This window comes from Scyliorhinus torazame, chromosome 12 (assembly GCF_047496885.1).
Source record: "Scyliorhinus torazame isolate Kashiwa2021f chromosome 12, sScyTor2.1, whole genome shotgun sequence".
In the NCBI taxonomy this organism is placed as follows: Eukaryota; Metazoa; Chordata; class Chondrichthyes; order Carcharhiniformes; family Scyliorhinidae; genus Scyliorhinus; species Scyliorhinus torazame.
Window position 1 is genome coordinate 66,796,471 of NC_092718.1, and position 18,189 is coordinate 66,814,659.

The 18,189-nt window shown below is 63.9% G+C and overlaps 1 protein-coding gene across 5 annotated transcripts in view; it reads left to right on the top strand.

Annotated features, from left to right (window-relative positions):
- The first annotated feature begins 13,126 nt into the window (after positions 1 to 13,126).
- The window catches only part of ankdd1a (ankyrin repeat and death domain containing 1A), a 205,058-nt gene continuing 199,995 nt past the window's right edge, over positions 13,127 to 18,189 (top strand). For all 5 annotated transcript variants that reach the window (XM_072468816.1, XM_072468820.1, XM_072468817.1 and 2 more), the window contains exon 1: positions 13,127 to 13,238. In XM_072468816.1, the coding sequence (XP_072324917.1) occupies positions 13,205 to 13,238 (34 nt within the window). In that variant the 5' untranslated portion in view covers positions 13,127 to 13,204. The remainder of the gene's footprint in view (positions 13,239 to 18,189) is intronic.

Below are 18,189 nucleotides of genomic sequence, written 5' to 3' on the forward strand. Positions count from 1 at the left end.
ACCTCATGAACGTCTCCTTGCCTTCCCCAGGAAGTCCTCCTCGGGGACCTCGCTCCCAACATGGCTGGCAGCCCCCAGACCCGTCCCACTCCGCAAACACGTATGTTCTCTTTATATATTAACGATAAAGATGACGGGACTGGGGGCATTCTGGCTAAGTTTGCCGGTGATACAAAGATAGGTGGAGGGGCAGGTAGTATGGAGGATGTGGGAGGCTGCAGAAAGATATAGACAGTTTAGGAGAGTGGTCCAAGAAATGGCTGATGAAATTCAACATGGGCAAGTGCGAGGTCTTGCACTTTGGAAAAAAGAATAGAGGCATGGACTATTTTCTAAACGGTGACAAAATTCATAATGCTGAAGTGCAAAGGGACTTGGGAGTCCTAGTCCAGGATTCTCTAAAGGTAAACTTGCAAGTTGGTCCGTAATTAAGAAAGCAAATGCAATGTTGTCATTAATCTCAAGAGGCTTGGAATATAAAAGTAGGGATGTACTTCTGAAGCTTTATAAAGCATTAGTTAGGCCCCATTTAGAATACTGTGAGCAATTTTGGACCCCACACCTTAGGAAGGACATACTGGCACTGGAGCGGGTCCAGCGGAGATTTACACGGATGATCCCAGGAATGGTAGGCCTAACATACGATGAACGTCTGAAGATCCTGGAATTATATTCATTGGAGATTAGGAGGTTGAGGGGTGATCTAATAGAAACTTACAAGATAATGAATGGCTTAGATAGGGTGGACGTAGGGAAGTTGTTTCCATTAGCAGGGGAGACTAGGACCCGGGGGCACAGCCTTAGAATAAAAGGGAGTCACTTTAGAACAGAGATGAGGAGAAATTTCTTCAGCCAGAGAGTGGTGGGTCTGTGGAATTCATTGCCACAGAGGACGGTGGAGGCCGGGACGTTGTGTGTCTTTAAGACAGAAGTTGATAAATTCTTGCTTTCTCAAGGAATTAAGGGATATGGAGAGTGGGTAAATGGAGTTGAAATCAGCCATGATTGAATGGTGGAGTGGACTCGATGGGCCGAATGGCCTTACTTCCGCTCCTATGTCTTATGGTCTTATGGTCTTATGGGCCCGCAAGTCGGACCCACTGGTCGGGAGGGTACATCTCCTCCATGCTAACCCCCAGTAAGCCTATGTGGCGCACCCCGACGGCCGATAAGACACGGTCTCCCTCCGGGATCTGGCCCCTGCTGGATCCCCCCAACCAACCCCAACCATTTTTTCACCGGCACACACCACCGCAGCCCCCTTCCCAGGAGGATCCGTCCTCCCACTGGCCCCATCCAGATGTGATGAAGCTGAAGATGACACGCTCCCAGAGCCACGGATGCCCGAGCTGATGCCAGCATCACCGCCGGGACTGCAACGATCGCAGAGGATGACCAGGGCCCCCGACCGGCTGATGGTTTAATTGTAAAATGAACTTGTAAATAATTGTCTGTAAATATGTGTATTGCATGTAAAGGCACTGAAGGGTACCGCTATAACCTCTACCACTGTAAAAGCAAGGCCACCACCCCCGCCGGACTCTTTTTTAAACAGGGGGTGAATGTGGTAGGCTATATTAGGGGTATTGTGGTACCTAGGTGGGATGTACCTTATACTGTAGTATGAGTGGTAGAACCTGCCTGCTGGTTCCGCCCAGCATGTGGAGCATAAGAGTCTGTGTTTCACCCACAGCAGTCATTCTGTACCGGAGCTGCTGGGGTAACTACTTGTTCATTAAAGCCTTCAATTGGACTACAATCTCGCTTCAGTAATAATTGATCGTACATCACCCCCCGCCCTTCGCCGATCAGCCATCCCCTTTTTCGGGCCCGCCTCCAGCCCATGCTCCGCGCCTCCACCGGACCGCCCCCAAGCAGCCTCCGCCCCCAACTTCCTCTCTGTCCCTTGGCCCAAGTCCCTCCCTCGTTAGCAGAACATTTTCCCCCCTCCCCCACCCAGTAACAACACTATAACCCAACCCCTTATATAAGCCGAACATATGCACACCCCCCACTGCGCTTCCGTGAGCTAGCCCGCCCAGCTAGCTTAGTGGCCCCCATCCCTGGCGCCGGATAGTCTCCCAACTATTGTTCCCTCCCCACCCTGCCCCCCTGCTCATACAAATATGCTCCAACATCAACAACCCCCACACAATTGCCCGACAGAAAAACACCAAAATCTAAAGCACACCTCCATCCCCCAACAATGCAAACGAAAACCTTAACTCACTCAGCTCTCACAGAATCATACCTAACAGACAATATCCCAGACAGCATTACCACCATTCCTGGGCATGTCCTGTCTCACCAGCAGGACAGACCAAGAAGAGGCGGTGGCACAGTGGTATACAGTCGGGAACGAGTTGCCCTGGGAGTCCTCAACATCAACTCTGAACCCCATGAAGTCTCATGGCTTCAGGTTAAACATGGACAAGGAAACCTCCTGCTGATTACCAGCCACCATCAGCTGACGAATCAGTACTCCTCCACGTTGAACACCATTTGGAGGAAGCACTGAGGATGGCAAGGTGCAGAATATGCTCTGAGTGGGGGATTTCAAAGTCCATCACCAAGAGTGACTCGGTAGCAATACCATAGGCCGTGCTGGCCGGGTCCTAAAGGACAAAGCTGCTAGACTAGGACTGCAGCAATTGGTGAGAGAACCAACAAGGGGGAAAAACATACTTGACCTCATCCTCACCAACATGCCTGCTGCGGATGCATCTGTCCATGACAACATCAGTTATCTGCTCAAACAGACTGTGCATCCATGAGTACACACATTTAGTTCCCTCAACTAAATCATTAATATATATTGTGACTAGCTGAGGTCCCAGTATCGATGCCTGTGGTACCCCACTAGTCACTGCCTGCTATTATTCCTACTAAAGAACAAAGAACAAAGAAAAGTACAGCACAGGAACAGGCCCTTCGGCCCTCCAGGCCTGCGCCGACCATGCTGCCCGTCTAAACTAAAATCTTCTACACTTCCGGGGTCCGTATCCCTCTATTCCCATCCTATTTATGTATTTGTCAAGATGTCCCTTAAACGTCTTCTACCACCTCCTCCGGCAGTGAGTTCCAGGCACCCACTACCCTCTGTGTAAAAAACACTTACCTCGTACATCTCCTCTAAACCTTGCCCCTCGCACGTTAAACCTATGCCCCCTAGTAATTGACCCCTCTACCCTGGGAAAAAGTCTCGGACTATCCACTCTGTCTATGCCCCTCATAATCTTGTACACCTCTATCAGGTCACCCCTCAACCTTCTTCGTTCCAGTGAGAACAAACCAAGTTTATTCAACCTTTCCTCATAGCTAATGCCCTCAATACCAGGGAACATTCTGGTAAATCTCTTCTGCACCCTCTCTAAAGCCTCCACATCCTTCTGGTAGTGTGGCGACCAGAATTGAACACTATACTCCAATTTCCTGTTTAATGCCATTCCCAACATAACCACAACAGTTTGGGGGTCTATATACAACACCTATTGACGGTTTTTCACCCTTTTTCTCAGCTTTATCATACAGATTCCATACACTTTGTGAGAGCTCATGGGCGGGATTCTCCAACCCCGCCACCGGGTCGGAGAATCCCCGGGGGGCGGCACGAATCCCGCCCCAACGCCAGCTGTCGTATTCTCCGGTGCCGTTTTTCAGGTGGGGGCAGGTTTCATGCCATGCCGATGGGGGGACATTTCTTAAAGTGACATTCTCATGACACCTCCCCCAAGAAAAAAAACCCCATCAACTTCAAGATGGTTTCATTTTTCACCTTTTCACTATCCTTTAAGAAATGCCTGTCTGCTCATGTTACTGCAGTGATGTCAGAGTGTGGGTAGAGCTGAGCTCTGGCTCTGCTTTTTAGTTTCACTTTGAGGAAAGCTTGGGTGTGTCTGTGTGTTTTTTTGGTTTGTTTTTTCAGTGTTGGAGCTGAAGCCAGACAAAGCAGGTGTACTGTCGATCTCTCTGCCATGAAAAGACTATCCCTTGATCATTTGGTGAATTATAAATATTTTCAGTAGTACATGTAAACCTGATGTGCTTCTGTTAAAAGGTGTTTCTTTTGTCTTCTGTAAGGGGCTGTTTAGCACAGAGCTAAATCGCTGGTTTTGAAAGCAGACCAAGGCAGGCCAGCAGCACGGTTCAATTCCCGTAACAGCCTCCCCGAACAGGCGCCGGAATGTGGCGACTAGGGGCTTTTCACAGTAACTTCATTTGAAGCCTACTTGTGACAATAAGCAATTTTCATTTCATTCTGGATGTTGTTTGGGAAGTTATTAAAGAGTACTTAGTGTTGTATCCTTTGGGGGTTGTATTTGAATTAATGGTTGCTAAGATGTTCACTGTATGTTTTAAAAAGGTTAACTTGAGTTCATGGAATAAACAATGTTTTGCTTTAAAAAATACTTTTCCATTTCTGCTGTACCACACCTGTAGAGTGGGCCGTGTGCTCCCCATACCACAATCTATTAAAAGTTGTGGGTCAGGTGAACTCCATGATACACTTTGGGGTTCTCTAAACCCTGGCTCATAACAAATTGGGGGCTCGTCCGGGATAAAAGTCTATCTATTGGATTGGCTTAGTGAACTTAAAGACAGTGAGGGGTGAGCATATTGTGGTTGCTTTTCAGGTGCGGTATTTCAGTTTAAGTAGGGAGTGTGTTGTGGACAATGGCACTTTCAGAGGCTCTGAAGTTTTTGGGGGAGGAGACGGTCACACGCAGTACCTTACGGACAGAGACTAAAAGCAGACTGTTAAGTTTGGCAAAAACATTGCAGTTAACATTACCTGACAAAATGTGAAAAGATGAGGTAATTATGGCGGTGGCTACGCATTTAAAGTTGCCTGAGTTACAGTGTGACTCATTGGAAATGGCAAAAATTCAGTTACAACTTAAACAAATGGAACATGAGAAAGAATTAAAGCAGCTTGAATACGAAAGAGATAGAGAGGAAAAAGAAAGAGAAAGGGAGATACAGATCAGGGAAAACGATAAAGAGAGCGAGTTTGAACTTCAGAAAATGGCCATGAAACATGACAGTCAGTTAAAATTGGCAGACGTAAAGGGAAACGTACAGTTGGAAGATAGTGATGAGGATAGTGAGAAAGAGCTTCAATGTCGAAGGCTTGGTGGGAATCTATTTAAATATGTCCAAGCAGTGCCAAGATTTGACAAGAAGAAGGTAGAAGCCTTTTTCAATTCATTTGAGAAGGTAGCTAAACAAATGAAGTGGCCACAGGACATGTGGGTATTACTGATTCAAACAAAACTGGTAGGTAGGACGAGTGAAGTGTTTGCATCACTCTCAGAGGAGATATCTGAGTCGTATGGGGATGTGAAAAAGAACCTGGTGTTTGAAAGGATCAAACAGAGTAATTTTGATATATGGATAAGGGCTTTGAAAATAGACCAAACGTATGAAGCTCTCAGAGAAATTATACTTTTGGGGGAGTTTAAAAGTTCAATTCCTGATGTGGTGAGAACTCATGTGGAAGAGCAGAGGGTTAAAACTGTGAGATTAGCAGCAGAAATGGCAGATGATTATGAATTAGTTCATAAATCAAAGTTTGGTTTCCAACATCAGTTTCAGCCTGTGAGGGATAGAAACTGGGGACATGAGAAATACTCAAGTGGGAAAAGTAAAGGTGATCTGATGGGAGATAATAAGGAGAGTGTACCTCAGATTGAAAAGGAAATCCAGGAGGGTGGAAAAGAAACAAAAAGTTTCAAATGTTTTCACTGTAATAAACTATGCCATGCAAAGTCACAGTGTTGGTGGTTGAAGAAAAGCACTGGGAAGGCTGATGTGGTAAAACAGGATAAGACAGTGGGGTTTGTTAAAGTGGGAAAGGAAAGCCCAAGTGAAGCGAAGGAGGTGCAAAAGATTGTACAGCCTGATCAAGAGGTGATTGATAAGAAGGTGCCAGATGTCTTTAAAGAATTTACTTGTGTGGGTAAAGTTTAATCATGTGTATCAGGTGGAACATAGAAAATACAGCACAGAACAGGCCCTTCGGCCCACGATGTTGTGCCGAATAAAAATGTCGGATAAAGATAACGCAGATAAAGAAGTCACATTTTAAGAGATACGGGAGCTAGTCAATCTTTAATGGTAAGAGATGAGGAGTTATGTAGTTTGGGAAGAATATTGCCAGAAAAGGTGGTGATATGTGGAATTCAGGGTGAGAGGAGTAGTGTTCCATTATATAAGGTAAGGTTGGAAAGTCCAGTGAAGAGTGGTGAAGTGGTAGTAGGAGTATCAGAGAAACTATCTTGTTCAGGAATACAGTTTATCTTGGTTAATGATATAGCTGGATCGCAGGTGGGAGTGATGCCTACTGTGGTTGATAAGCCAGTGTAAAATCAGACAACTGAAGTGTTGATGGACGAATATCCTGGGATTTTTCCGGATTGTGTAGTAACAAGGTCACAAAGTCACAGGTTAAGACAAGAGGAGCAATCAAAGAGAGACGATGAAGTTGAATTGCAATTATCAGAAACGATTTTTGATCAGATGATTGAAAAAAAAAGACCCAAGCTTTCCTCAAAGTGAAACTAAAAAGCAGAGCCAGAGCTCAGCTCCACCCACACTCTGACATCGCTGCAGTAACAAGAGCAGACAGACATTTCTTATTTCTTAAAGTGACATTCTCATGACACCAGCAATGCAACTCCATCACCTTTCCTTTTTGTCTCTCCTTCCTAAATACTGAATACCCTTCGATGTTCAATTCACATCCCTGGTAACCCACCATCATGTCTCTGTAATCACGACCAAACCATACCCGTTTACATCTATTTGCACGATTAATTCACCCACATTATTGCAAATGCTTGCGAATTAATGCACAAAACCTTAAGGCTTTTCTTTTCAACATTACTATTCCCATTCCCACGATTTTTCACCTTGGCCGTGTTTGATTCTGCTGTGACTGGGCCGGGGGGGGGGGGGGGGGGGGAGTGTCTGGGCGGGGGAAGGGGGGGACATGTCTGGGCGGGGGGGAAGTGTCTGGGGTTAAGTGTCTGGGGAGGGCAAGTGTCTGGAGGGGGGGGGAGTGGCGGGGGGGGTCTGGGGGGGTGACTGGGTGGGGGGGGGAGTGACTGGGTGGGGGGGAGAGACTGGGTGGGGGGGAGAGACTGGGTGGCGGGAAAGACTGGGTGGGGGGAGAGACTAGATGGGGGGGAGTGACTGAGTGGGGGGGAGAGACTGGGTGGGGGGGGGAGAGACTGGGTGGGGGGGAAGAGACTGGGTGGAGGGGGAGAGTCTGGGTGGGCGGGGAGTGACTGGGTGGGGGGGAGTGTCTGGCTGGGGGCAGGAGAGTCTGGGTGGGAGTGTGGGGGGGGGAGTGTCTGGGGCGGGGAGTGTCTTGGGGGGGAAGTGTCTGGGGGTGGAGTGTCTGGGGGGGAAGTGTCTGGGGTGGGGGAGTGTCTGGGGGGTGGGGGAGTGTCGGGGGGGGTCTGAGGGGGGAGTGACTGGGTGGGGGGGGATTGACTGGGTGAGGGCAGGAGAGTCTGGGTGGGAGTGTTGGGAGGAGTGTGTCTGGGGGGGGGGAAGTGTCTGGGGGGGAGTAACTGAGGGGGGAGTGTCTGGGGGTGGAGTGTTTGGGGCGGGGAGTGTCTGGGGGTTTGTCTGGGGGGGTGGGTAGGGTCCGGGGGGGGGGGAAGAGTGTCCGGGGGGGGAGTGTGCGGGAGTGAGGGGGGGGTAGGGGAGAATGTCTGGGGGGGGAGGAGTGTTTGGGGGGGGCAGTGTCTGGGGGGGGGTGAGTGTCTGTGGGGGGACAGTGTCTGTGGGGGGGGGGGGAGTGTCTGGGGGGGAAGAGAGTCTATGGGGGGGGATGAGTGTCTGGGGGTGGGGGGAGAGTGTCGGGGGGGGAAGAGTGTCTGGGGGTGGGGGATGAGTGTCTGGGGGGGAGTGTCTAGGGGTGGAGAGTGTCTGGGGGGGGGGAAAGAGTGACAGGGGGGGTGGGGGTGTCCGGGGGGGGGGGGGTGGAGAGTGTCTGGGGGGGGGGCGAAGAGTAGTGTCTGGTGGGGGAAGAGTAGTGTCTGGGGGGGGGAAAGGGGAGAGTGGAGTCTGTGGGGGGGGGGAGAGTGGTGTCTGAGGGGGGAGAGTGGTGTCTGAGGGGGGGAGTGTCTAGGGGTGGAGAGTGTCTGGGGGGGGGGAAGAGTGACGGGGGGGGGGGGAAAGAGTGACGGGGGGGTGGGGGGTGTCCGGGGGGGAGGGGGGAAGAGTGTCGGGGGTGGAAGAGCGTCGGGGGGTGAAGAGTGTCGGGGGGGAAGAGTGTCGGGGGAAGAGTGTGGGGGGGGGAAGAGTGTGGGGGGGAAGAGTGTGGGAGGGGGGAAGAGTGTCGGGGGGGAGAGTGTCAGGGGGGGGGCGATATGTCGGGGGGGCGAAGTGTCGGGGGGGGCGAAGTGTCGGGGGGGGGTGGGAGTGTCGGGGGGGGTGGGGGAGTGTCGGGGGGGGGTGGGGGAGTGTCGGGGGGGGTGGGGGAGTGCCGGGGGGGGGGGTGGGGGAGTGTCGGGGGGGTGGGGGAGTGTCGGGGGGGGTGGGGGGAGTGTCGGGGGGTGGGAGTGTCGGGGGGGTGGGGGAGTGTCGGGGGGGGAGTGTCGGGGGGGTGGGAGAGTGTCGGGGGGGGTGGGGGAGTGTCGGGGGGGGTGGGGGGGAGTGTCGGGGGGTGGGGGAGTGTCGAGGGGGGGTGGGGGAGTGTCGAGGGTGGGGTGGGGGAGTGTCGGGGGTGTGGGGGAGTGTCGGGGGGGTGGGGGGAGTGTCGGGGGGGTGGGGGAGTGTCGGGGGGTGGGGAGTGTCGGGGGGGTGGGGGAGTGTCGGGGGGGAGTGTCGGGGGGGTTGGGGGAGTGTCGGGGGGGTGGGGGAGTGTCGGGGGGGTGGGGGAGTGTTGGGGGGGGAGTGTCGGGGGGGATTGTGGGGGGGGAGTGTCGGGGGGGTGTGGGGGCATGTCGGGGGGGTGTGGGGGATTGTCGGGGGGGGAGTATCGGGGGGGTGTGGGGGAGTGTCGGGGGGGGGTGTGGGGGAGTGTGGGGGGGGAGTGTCGGGGGGGTGGGGGAGTGTCGGGGGGGGAGTGTCGAGGGGGTGGGGGGAGTGTCGGAGGGGTGGGGAGTGTGAGTGTCGGGGTGGGGACGTGTCGGGGGGGATAGTGTCGGGGGGGGAGTGTCGGGCGGGGGGGGGGAGTGTCGGGGGGGGAGAGAGTCGGGGGTCGGGGGGGGGAGAGAGAGTCGGGGGGGTGTGGGGGAGTGTCGGGGGGTGTGGGGGAGTGTCGGGTGGGGTGTGGGGGAGTGTTGGGGGGGTGGGGGAGTGTCGGGGGGGGGTGGGGGAGTGGCGGGGGGGGTGGGGGAGTGGCGGGGGGTGTGTGGGGGAGTGTCGGGGGGGAGTGGCGGGGGGGGTGGGGGGGAGTGTCGGGGGGGGGGGAGTGTCCGGGGGGAGTGTCGGGGGGAGGGGGGGAAGTGTCGGGGGGGGGGAGTGTCGGGGGGAGGGGGGGGGAGTGTCGGGGGAGGGGGGGAGTGTTGGGGGAGGGGGGCAGTGTCGGGGGGAGGGGGGAGTGTCGGGGGAGGGGGGGGAGTGTCGGGGGGGGGAGTGTCGGGGGGGAGTGTCGGGGGAGGGGGGAGTGTCGGGGGGAGGGGGGAGTGTCGGGGGGGGAGTGTCGGGGGGAGGGGGGAGTGTCGGGGGGAGGGGGGGGAGTGTCGGGGGGAGGGGGGGAGTGTCGGAGGGGGGGGGAGCGGGGGGAGGGGGAGTGTCGGGGGGAGAGGGGGAGTGTCGGGGGGAGGGGGGGAGTGTCGGGGGGAGGGGGGGAGTGTCGGGGGGAGGGGGGAGTGTCGGGGGGAGGGGGGGAGTGTCGGGGGGGGGAGGGAGTGTCGGGGGGAGGGGGGGAGGGGGGGGAGTGTCGGGGGGGGAGTGTCGGGGGAGGAGTGTCGGAGGGGGGGGAGTGTCGGGGGGGGAGTGTCGTGGGGGTGGGGAGTGTCGGGGGGAGGGGGGAGTGTCGGGGGAGGGGGGGGGGAGTGTCGGGGGGGGGGAGTGTCGGGGAGGAGTGTCGGGGGGGGGGGGTGTCGGGGGGGGGAGTGTCGATGGGGGGAGTGTCGGGGGGGGGTGGGGAGTGTCGGGGGGGAGTGTCGGGGGAGGGGGGAGTGTCGGGGGGAGGGGGGAGTGTCGGGGGGAGGGGGGGGAGTGTCGAGGGGAGGGGGGGAGTGTCGGGGGGAGGAGTGTTGGGGGGAGGGGGGAGTGTCGGGGGGAGGGGGGAGTGTCGGGGGGAGGGGGGAGTGTCGGGGGGAGGGGGGGAGTGTCGGGGGAGGGGGGGAGTGTCGGGGGAGGGGGGGAGTGTCGGGGGAGGGGGGGGAGTGTCGGGGGGAGTGTCGGGGGGAGGGGAGTGTCGGGGGGAGGGGGGGGAGTGTCGGGGGGAGGGGGGGTGTCGGGGGAAGGGGGGGAGTGTCGGGGGAAGGGGGGGGAGTGTCGGGGGGAGGAGTGTCGGGGGGAGGGGGGGGAGTGTCGGGGGGGAGGGGGGGGAGTGTCGGGGGGAGGGGGGGGGAGTGTCGGGGGGAGTGTCGGTGTGGGGGGGGGAGTGTCGGTGGGGGGGGGGAGTGTCGTTGGGGGGGGGAGTGTCGGTGGGGGGGGAGTGTCGGTGGGGGGGGGGGGGAGTGTCGGTGGGGAGGGGAGTGTCGGGGGGGAGTGTCGGTGGGGGGGGAGTGTCGGTGGGGGGGGGGAAGTGTCGGTGGGGGGGGGGGGAGTGTCGGTGGTCGGGGGGGGAGAGTCGGGGGGGGGGAGTGTCGGGGGGGGGGAGTGCCCGGGGGGGGGGAGTGTCCGGGGGGGGGAGTGTCGGGGGGGGGGGGGAGTGTCGGGGGGGGGAGTGTCGGTGGTGGGGGGGGGAGTGTCGGGGGGGTGGGGGGAGTGTCGGGGGGGGGAGTGTCGGGGGGGTGGGAGAGTGTCGGGGGGGGTGGGGGAGTGTCGGGGGGGTGGGGGAGTGTCGGGGGGTGGGGGAGTGTCGAGGGGGGGTGGGGGGAGTGTCGAGGGTGGGGTGGGGGAGTGTCGGGGGGTGTGGGGGAGTGTCGGGGGGGTGGGGGAGTGTCGGGGGGGTGGGGGAGTGTCGGGGGGGTGGGGGAGTGTCGGGGGGGAGTGTCGGGGGGGGTTGGGGGAGTGTCGGGGGGGTGGGGGAGTGTCGGGGGGGTGGGGGAGTGTTGGGGGGGATTGTGGGGGGGGGGAGTGTCGGGGGGGGGGAGTGTCGGGGGGGGTGTGGGGGATTGTCGGGGGGGGAGTATCGGGGGGGTGTGGGGAATGTCGGGGGGGGTGTGGGGGAGTGTGGGGGGGATTGTCGGGGGGGGTGGGGGAGTGTCGGGGGGGGGAGTGTCGAGGGGGTGGGGGAGTGTCGGGGGGGTGGGGGAGTGTCGGGGTGGGGGACGTGTCGGGGGGGGATAGTGTCGGGGGGGGAGTGTCGGGCGGGGGGGGGAGTGTCGGGGGGGGAGAGAGTCGGGGGGGGGGAGAGAGAGTCGGGGGGGTGTGGGGGAGTGTCGGGGGTGTGTGGGGGAGTGTCGGGTGGGGTGTGGGGGAGTGTTGGGGGGGTGGGGGAGTGTCGGGGGGGTGTGGGGGAGTGTCGGGGGGGTGGGGGAGTGTCGGGGGGGTGGGGGAGTGGCGGGGTGGTGTGGGGGAGTGTCGGGGGGGGAGTGGCGGGGGGGTGGGGGGAGTGTCGGGGGGGGAGTGTCCGGGGGGAGTGTCGGGGGGGAGGGGGGGGAGTGTCGGGGGAGGGGGGGAGTGTTGGGGGAGGGGGGGGCAGTGTCGGGGGGAGGGGGGAGTGTCGGGGGAGGGGGGGAGTGTCGGGGGGGGGGAGTGTCGGGGGGGAGTGTCGGGGGAGGGGGGGAGTGTCGGGGGAGGGGGGAGTGTCGGGGGGGGGGGAGTGTCGGGGGAGGGGGGGAGTGTCGGGGGCAGGGGGGGAGTGTCGGGGGGAGGGGGGGAGTGTTGGAGGGGGGGGGGAGTGTCGGGGGGAGGGGGAGTGTCGGGGGGAGGGGGGGGGAGTGTCGGGGGGAGGGGGGAGTGTCGGGGGGAGGGGGGGAGTGTCGGGGGGAGGGGGGGAGTGTCGGGGGGGAGGGAGTGTCGGGGGGAGGGGGGGAGTGTCGGGGGAGGGGGGGGGAGTGTCGGGGGGGGGGAGTGTCGGGGGAGGAGTGTCGGGGGGAGGGGGGGGGAGTGTCGGAGGGGGGGGGAGTGTCGGGGGGGGAGTGTCGGGGGGGGTGGGGGAGTGTCGGGGGAAGGGGGGGGAGTGTCGGGGGAGGGGGGGGGGAGTGTCGGGGGGGGGAGTGTCGGGGGGGGGGGAGTGTCGGGGGGGAGTGTCGGGGGGGGAGTGTCGGGGGGGGTGGGGGAGTGTCGGGGAGGAGTGTCGGGGAGGGGGGGTGTGTCGGGGGGAGGGGGGAGTGTCGGGGGGAGGGGGGAGTGTCGTGGGGAGGGGGGGGAGTGTCGGGGGGAGGAGTGTTGGGGGGAGGGGGGGGAGTGTCGGGGGGAGGGGGGGAGTGTCGGGGGAGGGGGGGAGTGTCGGGGGGAGGGGGGGAGTGTCGGGGGGAGGGGGGGAGTGTCGGGGTGAGGGGGGAGTGTCGGGGGGGGGAGTGTCGGGGGGAGGGGGGGGAGTGTCGGGGGGAGTGTCGGGGGGAGGGGGGGGTGTCGGGGGAAGGGGGGGAGTGTCGGGGGAAGGGGGGAGTGTCGGGGGAGGAGTGTCGGGGGGAGGGGGGGGAGTGTCGGGGGGAGGGGGGGGAGTGTCGGGGGGAGGGGGGGGAGTGTCGGGGGGAGGGGGGGGAGTGTCGGGGGGAGGGGGGGGAGTGTCGGGGGGAGGGGGGGGAGAGTCGGGGGGAGGGGGGGGAGAGTCGGGGGGAGGAGGGGGAGTGTCGGGGGGAGGAGGGGGGGAGTGTCGGTGTGGGGGGGGGAGTGTCGGTGTGGGGGGGGGAGTGTCGGTGGGGGGGAGTGTCGGTGGGGGGGGGGGGGAGTGTCGGTGGGGGGGGGGGAGTGTCGGTGGGGGGGGGGGAGTGTCGGTGGGGGGGGAAGTGTCGGGGGGGGGGGGGAGTGTCGGTGGGGGGAGTGTCGGGGGGGAGTGTCGGTGGGGCGGGGGCAGTGTCGGTGGGGGGGGGGGGGTGTCGGGGGGGGGGGTTATTCTCTGCACCGTCCCACCGGGATTGAGGCTCCGCCCCGGGCGCGCAGCAGCAGCTGAGAGAAAGAGAGAATGGCGGAGGATTGTGTGTCTGAGGGAGAGAACCGTGAGTAACCGGGGAGTGAGGGAGGGGGATGAGGGAGGGGAGGGGAGGGGAGGGGAGGGGGATGAGGATGAGGGAGGGGAGGGGAGGGGGATGAGGGAGGGGAGGGGAGGGGGATGAGGGAGGGGAGGGGAGGGGGATGAGGGAGGGGAGGGGAGGGGGATGAGGGAGGGGAGGGGAGGGGGATGAGGGAGGGGAGGGGAGGGGGATGAGGGAGGGGAGGGGAGGGGGATGAGGGAGGGGAGGGGAGGGGGATGAGGGAGGGGAGGGGAGGGGGGATGAGGGAGGGGAGGGGAGGGGGATGAGGGAGGGGAGGGGAGGGGAGGGGAGGGGGATGAGGGAGGGGAGGGGAGGGGGATGAGGGAGGGGAGGGGAGGGGAGGGGGATGAGGGAGGGGAGGGGAGGGGGATGAGGGAGGGGAGGGGAGGGGAGGGGGATGAGGGAGGGGAGGGGAGGGGGATGAGGGAGGGGAGGGGAGGGGGATGAGGGAGGGGAGGGGAGGGGAGGGGAGGGGAGGGGGATGAGGGAGGGGAGGGGAGGGGAGGGGGATGAGGGAGGGGAGGGGAGGGGAGGGGGATGAGGGAGGGGAGGGGAGGGGAGGGGGAGGGGAGGGGGAGGGGAGGGGGAGGGGAGGGGGAGGGGAGGGGGATGAGGGAGGGGAGGGGAGGGGGATGAGGGAGGGGAGGGGAGGGGAGGGGGAGGGGAGGGGGATGAGGGAGGGGAGGGGAGGGGGATGAGGGAGGGGAGGGGAGGGGGATGAGGGAGGGGAGGGGAGGGGGATGAGGGAGGGGAGGGGAGGGGGATGAGGGAGGGGAGGGGAGGGGGATGAGGGAGGGGAGGGGAGGGGGATGAGGGAGGGGAGGGGAGGGGGATGAGGGAGGGGAGGGGAGGGGGATGAGGGAGGGGAGGGGAGGGGGATGAGGGAGGGGAGGGGGGATGAGGGAGGGGGAGGGGAGGGGGATGAGGGAGGGGAGGGGAGGGGGATGAGGGAGGGGAGGGGGATGAGGGAGGGGAGGGGAGGGGAGGGGGATGAGGGAGGGAGGGGAGGGGGATGAGGGAGGGGAGGGGGATGAGGGAGGGGAGGGGAGGGGGATGAGGGAGGGGAGGGGGATGAGGGAGGGGAGGGGGATGAGGGAGGGGAGGGGGATGAGGGAGGGGAGGGGAGGGGGATGAGGGAGGGGAGGGGGATGAGGGAGGGGAGGGGAGGGGGAGGGGATGAGGGAGGGGAGGGGAGGGGGATGAGGGAGGGGAGGGGAGGGGGATGAGGGAGGGGAGGGGGATGAGGGAGGGGAGGGGGATGAGGGAGGGGAGGGGAGGGGGATGAGGGAGGGGAGGGGAGGGGAGGGGATGAGGGAGGGGAGGGGGATGAGGGAGGGGAGGGGAGGGGGATGAGGGAGGGGAGGGGAGGGGGATGAGGGAGGGGAGGGGAGGGGGATGAGGGAGGGGAGGGGAGGGGGATGAGGGAGGGGAGGGGAGGGGGATGAGGGAGGGGAGGGGAGGGGGATGAGGGAGGGGAGGGGAGGGGGATGAGGGAGGGGAGGGGAGGGGAGGGGAGGGGGATGAGGGAGGGGAGGGGAGGGGGATGAGGGAGGGGAGGGGAGGGGGATGAGGGAGGGGAGGGGAGGGGGATGAGGGAGGGGAGGGGAGGGGAGGGGAGGGGGATGAGGGAGGGGAGGGGAGGGGGATGAGGGAGGGGAGGGGAGGGGGATGAGGGAGGGGAGGGGAGGGGGATGAGGGAGGGGAGGGGAGGGGGATGAGGGAGGGGAGGGGAGGGGGATGAGGGAGGGGAGGGGAGGGGGATGAGGGAGGGGAGGGGAGGGGGATGAGGGAGGGGAGGGGAGGGGGATGAGGGAGGGGAGGGGAGGGGGATGAGGGAGGGGAGGGGAGGGGGATGAGGGAGGGGAGGGGAGGGGGATGAGGGAGGGGAGGGGAGGGGGATGAGGGAGGGGAGGGGAGGGGGATGAGGGAGGGGAGGGGAGGGGGATGAGGGAGGGGAGGGGAGGGGGATGAGGGAGGGGAGGGGAGGGGGATGAGGGAGGGGAGGGGAGGGGAGGGGAGGGGGATGAGGATGAGGGAGGGGAGGGGAGGGGGATGAGGGAGGGGGAGGGGAGGGGAGGGGAGGGGAGGGGGATGAGGGAGGGGAGGGAGGGGGATGAGGGAGGGGAGGGGAGGGGGATGAGGGAGGGGAGGGGAGGGGGATGAGGGAGGGGAGGGGAGGGGGATGAGGGAGGGGAGGGGAGGGGGATGAGGGAGGGGAGGGGAGGGGGATGAGGGAGGGGAGGGGAGGGGGATGAGGGAGGGGAGGGGAGGGGGATGAGGGAGGGGGGGGGGGTGGAGGGGAGGGGAGGGGAGGGGGGATGAGGGAGGGGAGGGGAGGGGGATGAGGGAGGGGAGGGGAGGGGAGGGGTGAGGGAGGGGAGGGGAGGGGGATGAGGGAGGGAGGGGAGGGGAGGGGGATGAGGGAGGGGAGGGGAGGGGGATGAGGGAGGGGAGGGGAGGGGGATGAGGGAGGGGAGGGGGAGGGGGAGGGGAGGGGAGGGGGATGAGGGAGGGGAGGGGAGGGGAGGGGGATGAGGGAGGGGAGGGGAGGGGAGGGGGATGAGGGAGGGGAGGGGAGGGGAGGGGGAGGGGAGGGGAGGGGAGGGGGGGAGGGGAGGGGGAGGGGAGGGGGATGAGGGAGGGGAGGGGAGGGGGATGAGGGAGGGGAGGGGAGGGGAGGGGGAGGGGAGGGGGATGAGGGAGGGGAGGGGAGGGGGATGAGGGAGGGGAGGGGAGGGGGATGAGGGAGGGGAGGGGAGGGGGATGAGGGAGGGGAGGGGGAGGGGGATGAGGGAGGGGGAGGGGAGGGGGATGAGGGAGGGGAGGGGAGGGGGATGAGGGAGGGGAGGGGAGGGGGATGAGGAGGGGGAGGGGAGGGGGATGAGGGAGGGGAGGGGAGGGGGATGAGGGAGGGGAGGGGGATGAGGGAGGGGAGGGGAGGGGGGATGAGGGAGGGGAGGGGAGGGGGATGAGGGAGGGGAGGGGGATGAGGGAGGGGAGGGAGGGGAGGGGGATGAGGGAGGGGAGGGGAGGGGGATGAGGGAGGGGAGGGGGATGAGGGAGGGGAGGGGAGGGGGATGAGGGAGGGGAGGGGGATGAGGGGAGGGGAGGGGGGATGAGGGAGGGGGAGGGGGATGAGGGAGGGGAGGGGAGGGGGGATGAGGGAGGGGAGGGGGATGAGGGAGGGGAGGGGAGGGGGAGGGGATGAGGGAGGGGAGGGGAGGGGGATGAGGGAGGGGAGGGGAGGGGATGAGGGAGGGGAGGGGGATGAGGGAGGGGAGGGAGGGGGATGAGGGAGGGGAGGGGAGGGGGATGAGGGAGGGGAGGGGAGGGGGAGGGAGGGGGATGAGGGAGGGGAGGGGGATGAGGGAGGGGAGGGGAGGGGGATGAGGGAGGGGGAGGGGAGGGGGATGAGGGAGGGGAGGGGAGGGGGATGAGGGAGGGAGGGGAGGGGGATGAGGGAGGGGAGGGAGGGGATGAGGGAGGGGAGGGGAGGGGGATGAGGGAGGGGAGGGGAGGGGGATGAGGGAGGGGGAGGGGGAGGGAGGGGAGGGGGATGAGGGAGGGGAGGGGAGGGGGATGAGGGAGGGGAGGGGAGGGGGATGAGGGAGGGGAGGGGAGGGGGATGAGGGAGGGGAGGGGAGGGGGATGAGGGAGGGGAGGGGAGGGGGATGAGGGAGGGGAGGGGAGGGGGATGAGGGAGGGGAGGGGAGGGGGATGAGGGAGGGGAGGGGAGGGGGATGAGGGAGGGGAGGGGAGGGGGATGAGGGAGGGGAGGGGAGGGGGATGAGGGAGGGGAGGGGAGGGGGATGAGGGAGGGGAGGGGGGATGAGGGAGGGGAGGGGGGGGATGAGGGAGGGGAGGGGAGGGGGATGAGGGAGGGGAGGGGGGATGAGGGAGGGGAGGGGGATGAGGGAGGGGAGGGGGGATGAGGGAGGGGAGGGGAGGGGGATGAGGGAGGGGAGGGGAGGGGGATGAGGGAGGGGAGGGGGATGAGGGAGGGGAGGGAGGGATGAGGGAGGGGAGGGGAGGGGGGATGAGGGAGGGGAGGGGAGGGGGATGAGGGAGGGGAGGGGAGGGGGATGAGGAGGGGGAGGGGGAGGGGAGGGGAGGGGGGAGGAGGGGAGGGGAGGGGGATGAGGGAGGGGAGGGGAGGGGGATGAGGGAGGGGAGGGGAGGGGGATGAGGGAGGGGAGGGGAGGGGGATGAGGGAGGGGAGGGGGATGAGGGAGGGGAGGGGGATGAGGGAGGGGAGGGGAGGGGGATGAGGGAGGGGGAGGGGAGGGGGATGAGGGAGGGGGAGGGAGGGGATGAGGGAGGGGAGGGGAGGGGGATGAGGGAGGGGAGGGGAGGGGGATGAGGGAGGGGAGGGGAGGGGGATGAGGGAGGGGAGGAGGGGGATGAGGGAGGGGAGGGGGATGAGGGAGGGGAGGGGAGGGGGATGAGGGGAGGGGAGGGGGATGAGGGAGGGGAGGGAGGGGATGAGGGAGGGGAGGGGGAGGGGGATGAGGGAGGGGAGGGGAGGGGGATGAGGGAGGGAGGGGAGGGGGATGAGGGAGGGGAGGGGAGGGGGATGAGGGAGGGGAGGGGAGAGGGGATGAGGGGAGGGGAGGGGATGGGAGGGGATGAGGGAGAGGGAGGGGAGGGGGATGAGGGGAGGGGAGGGGGATGAGGGAGGGGAGGGGGATGAGGGGGGGAGGGGGATGGGGAGGGGAGGGGGATGAGGGAGGGGGGAGAGGGAGGGGAGGGGGATGGGGAGGGGGGAGGGGGGAGGGGAGGGGAGGGGAGGGGATGAGGGGAGGGGAGAGGGGGATGAGGGAGGGGGACGGGGGATGAGGGGGGAGGGGAGGGTAGGGGTTAGAGGGTGGCGTGAGTGGTAGGGAGAGGGACGATCCGAAAGCTCAAGCAAGAGAAG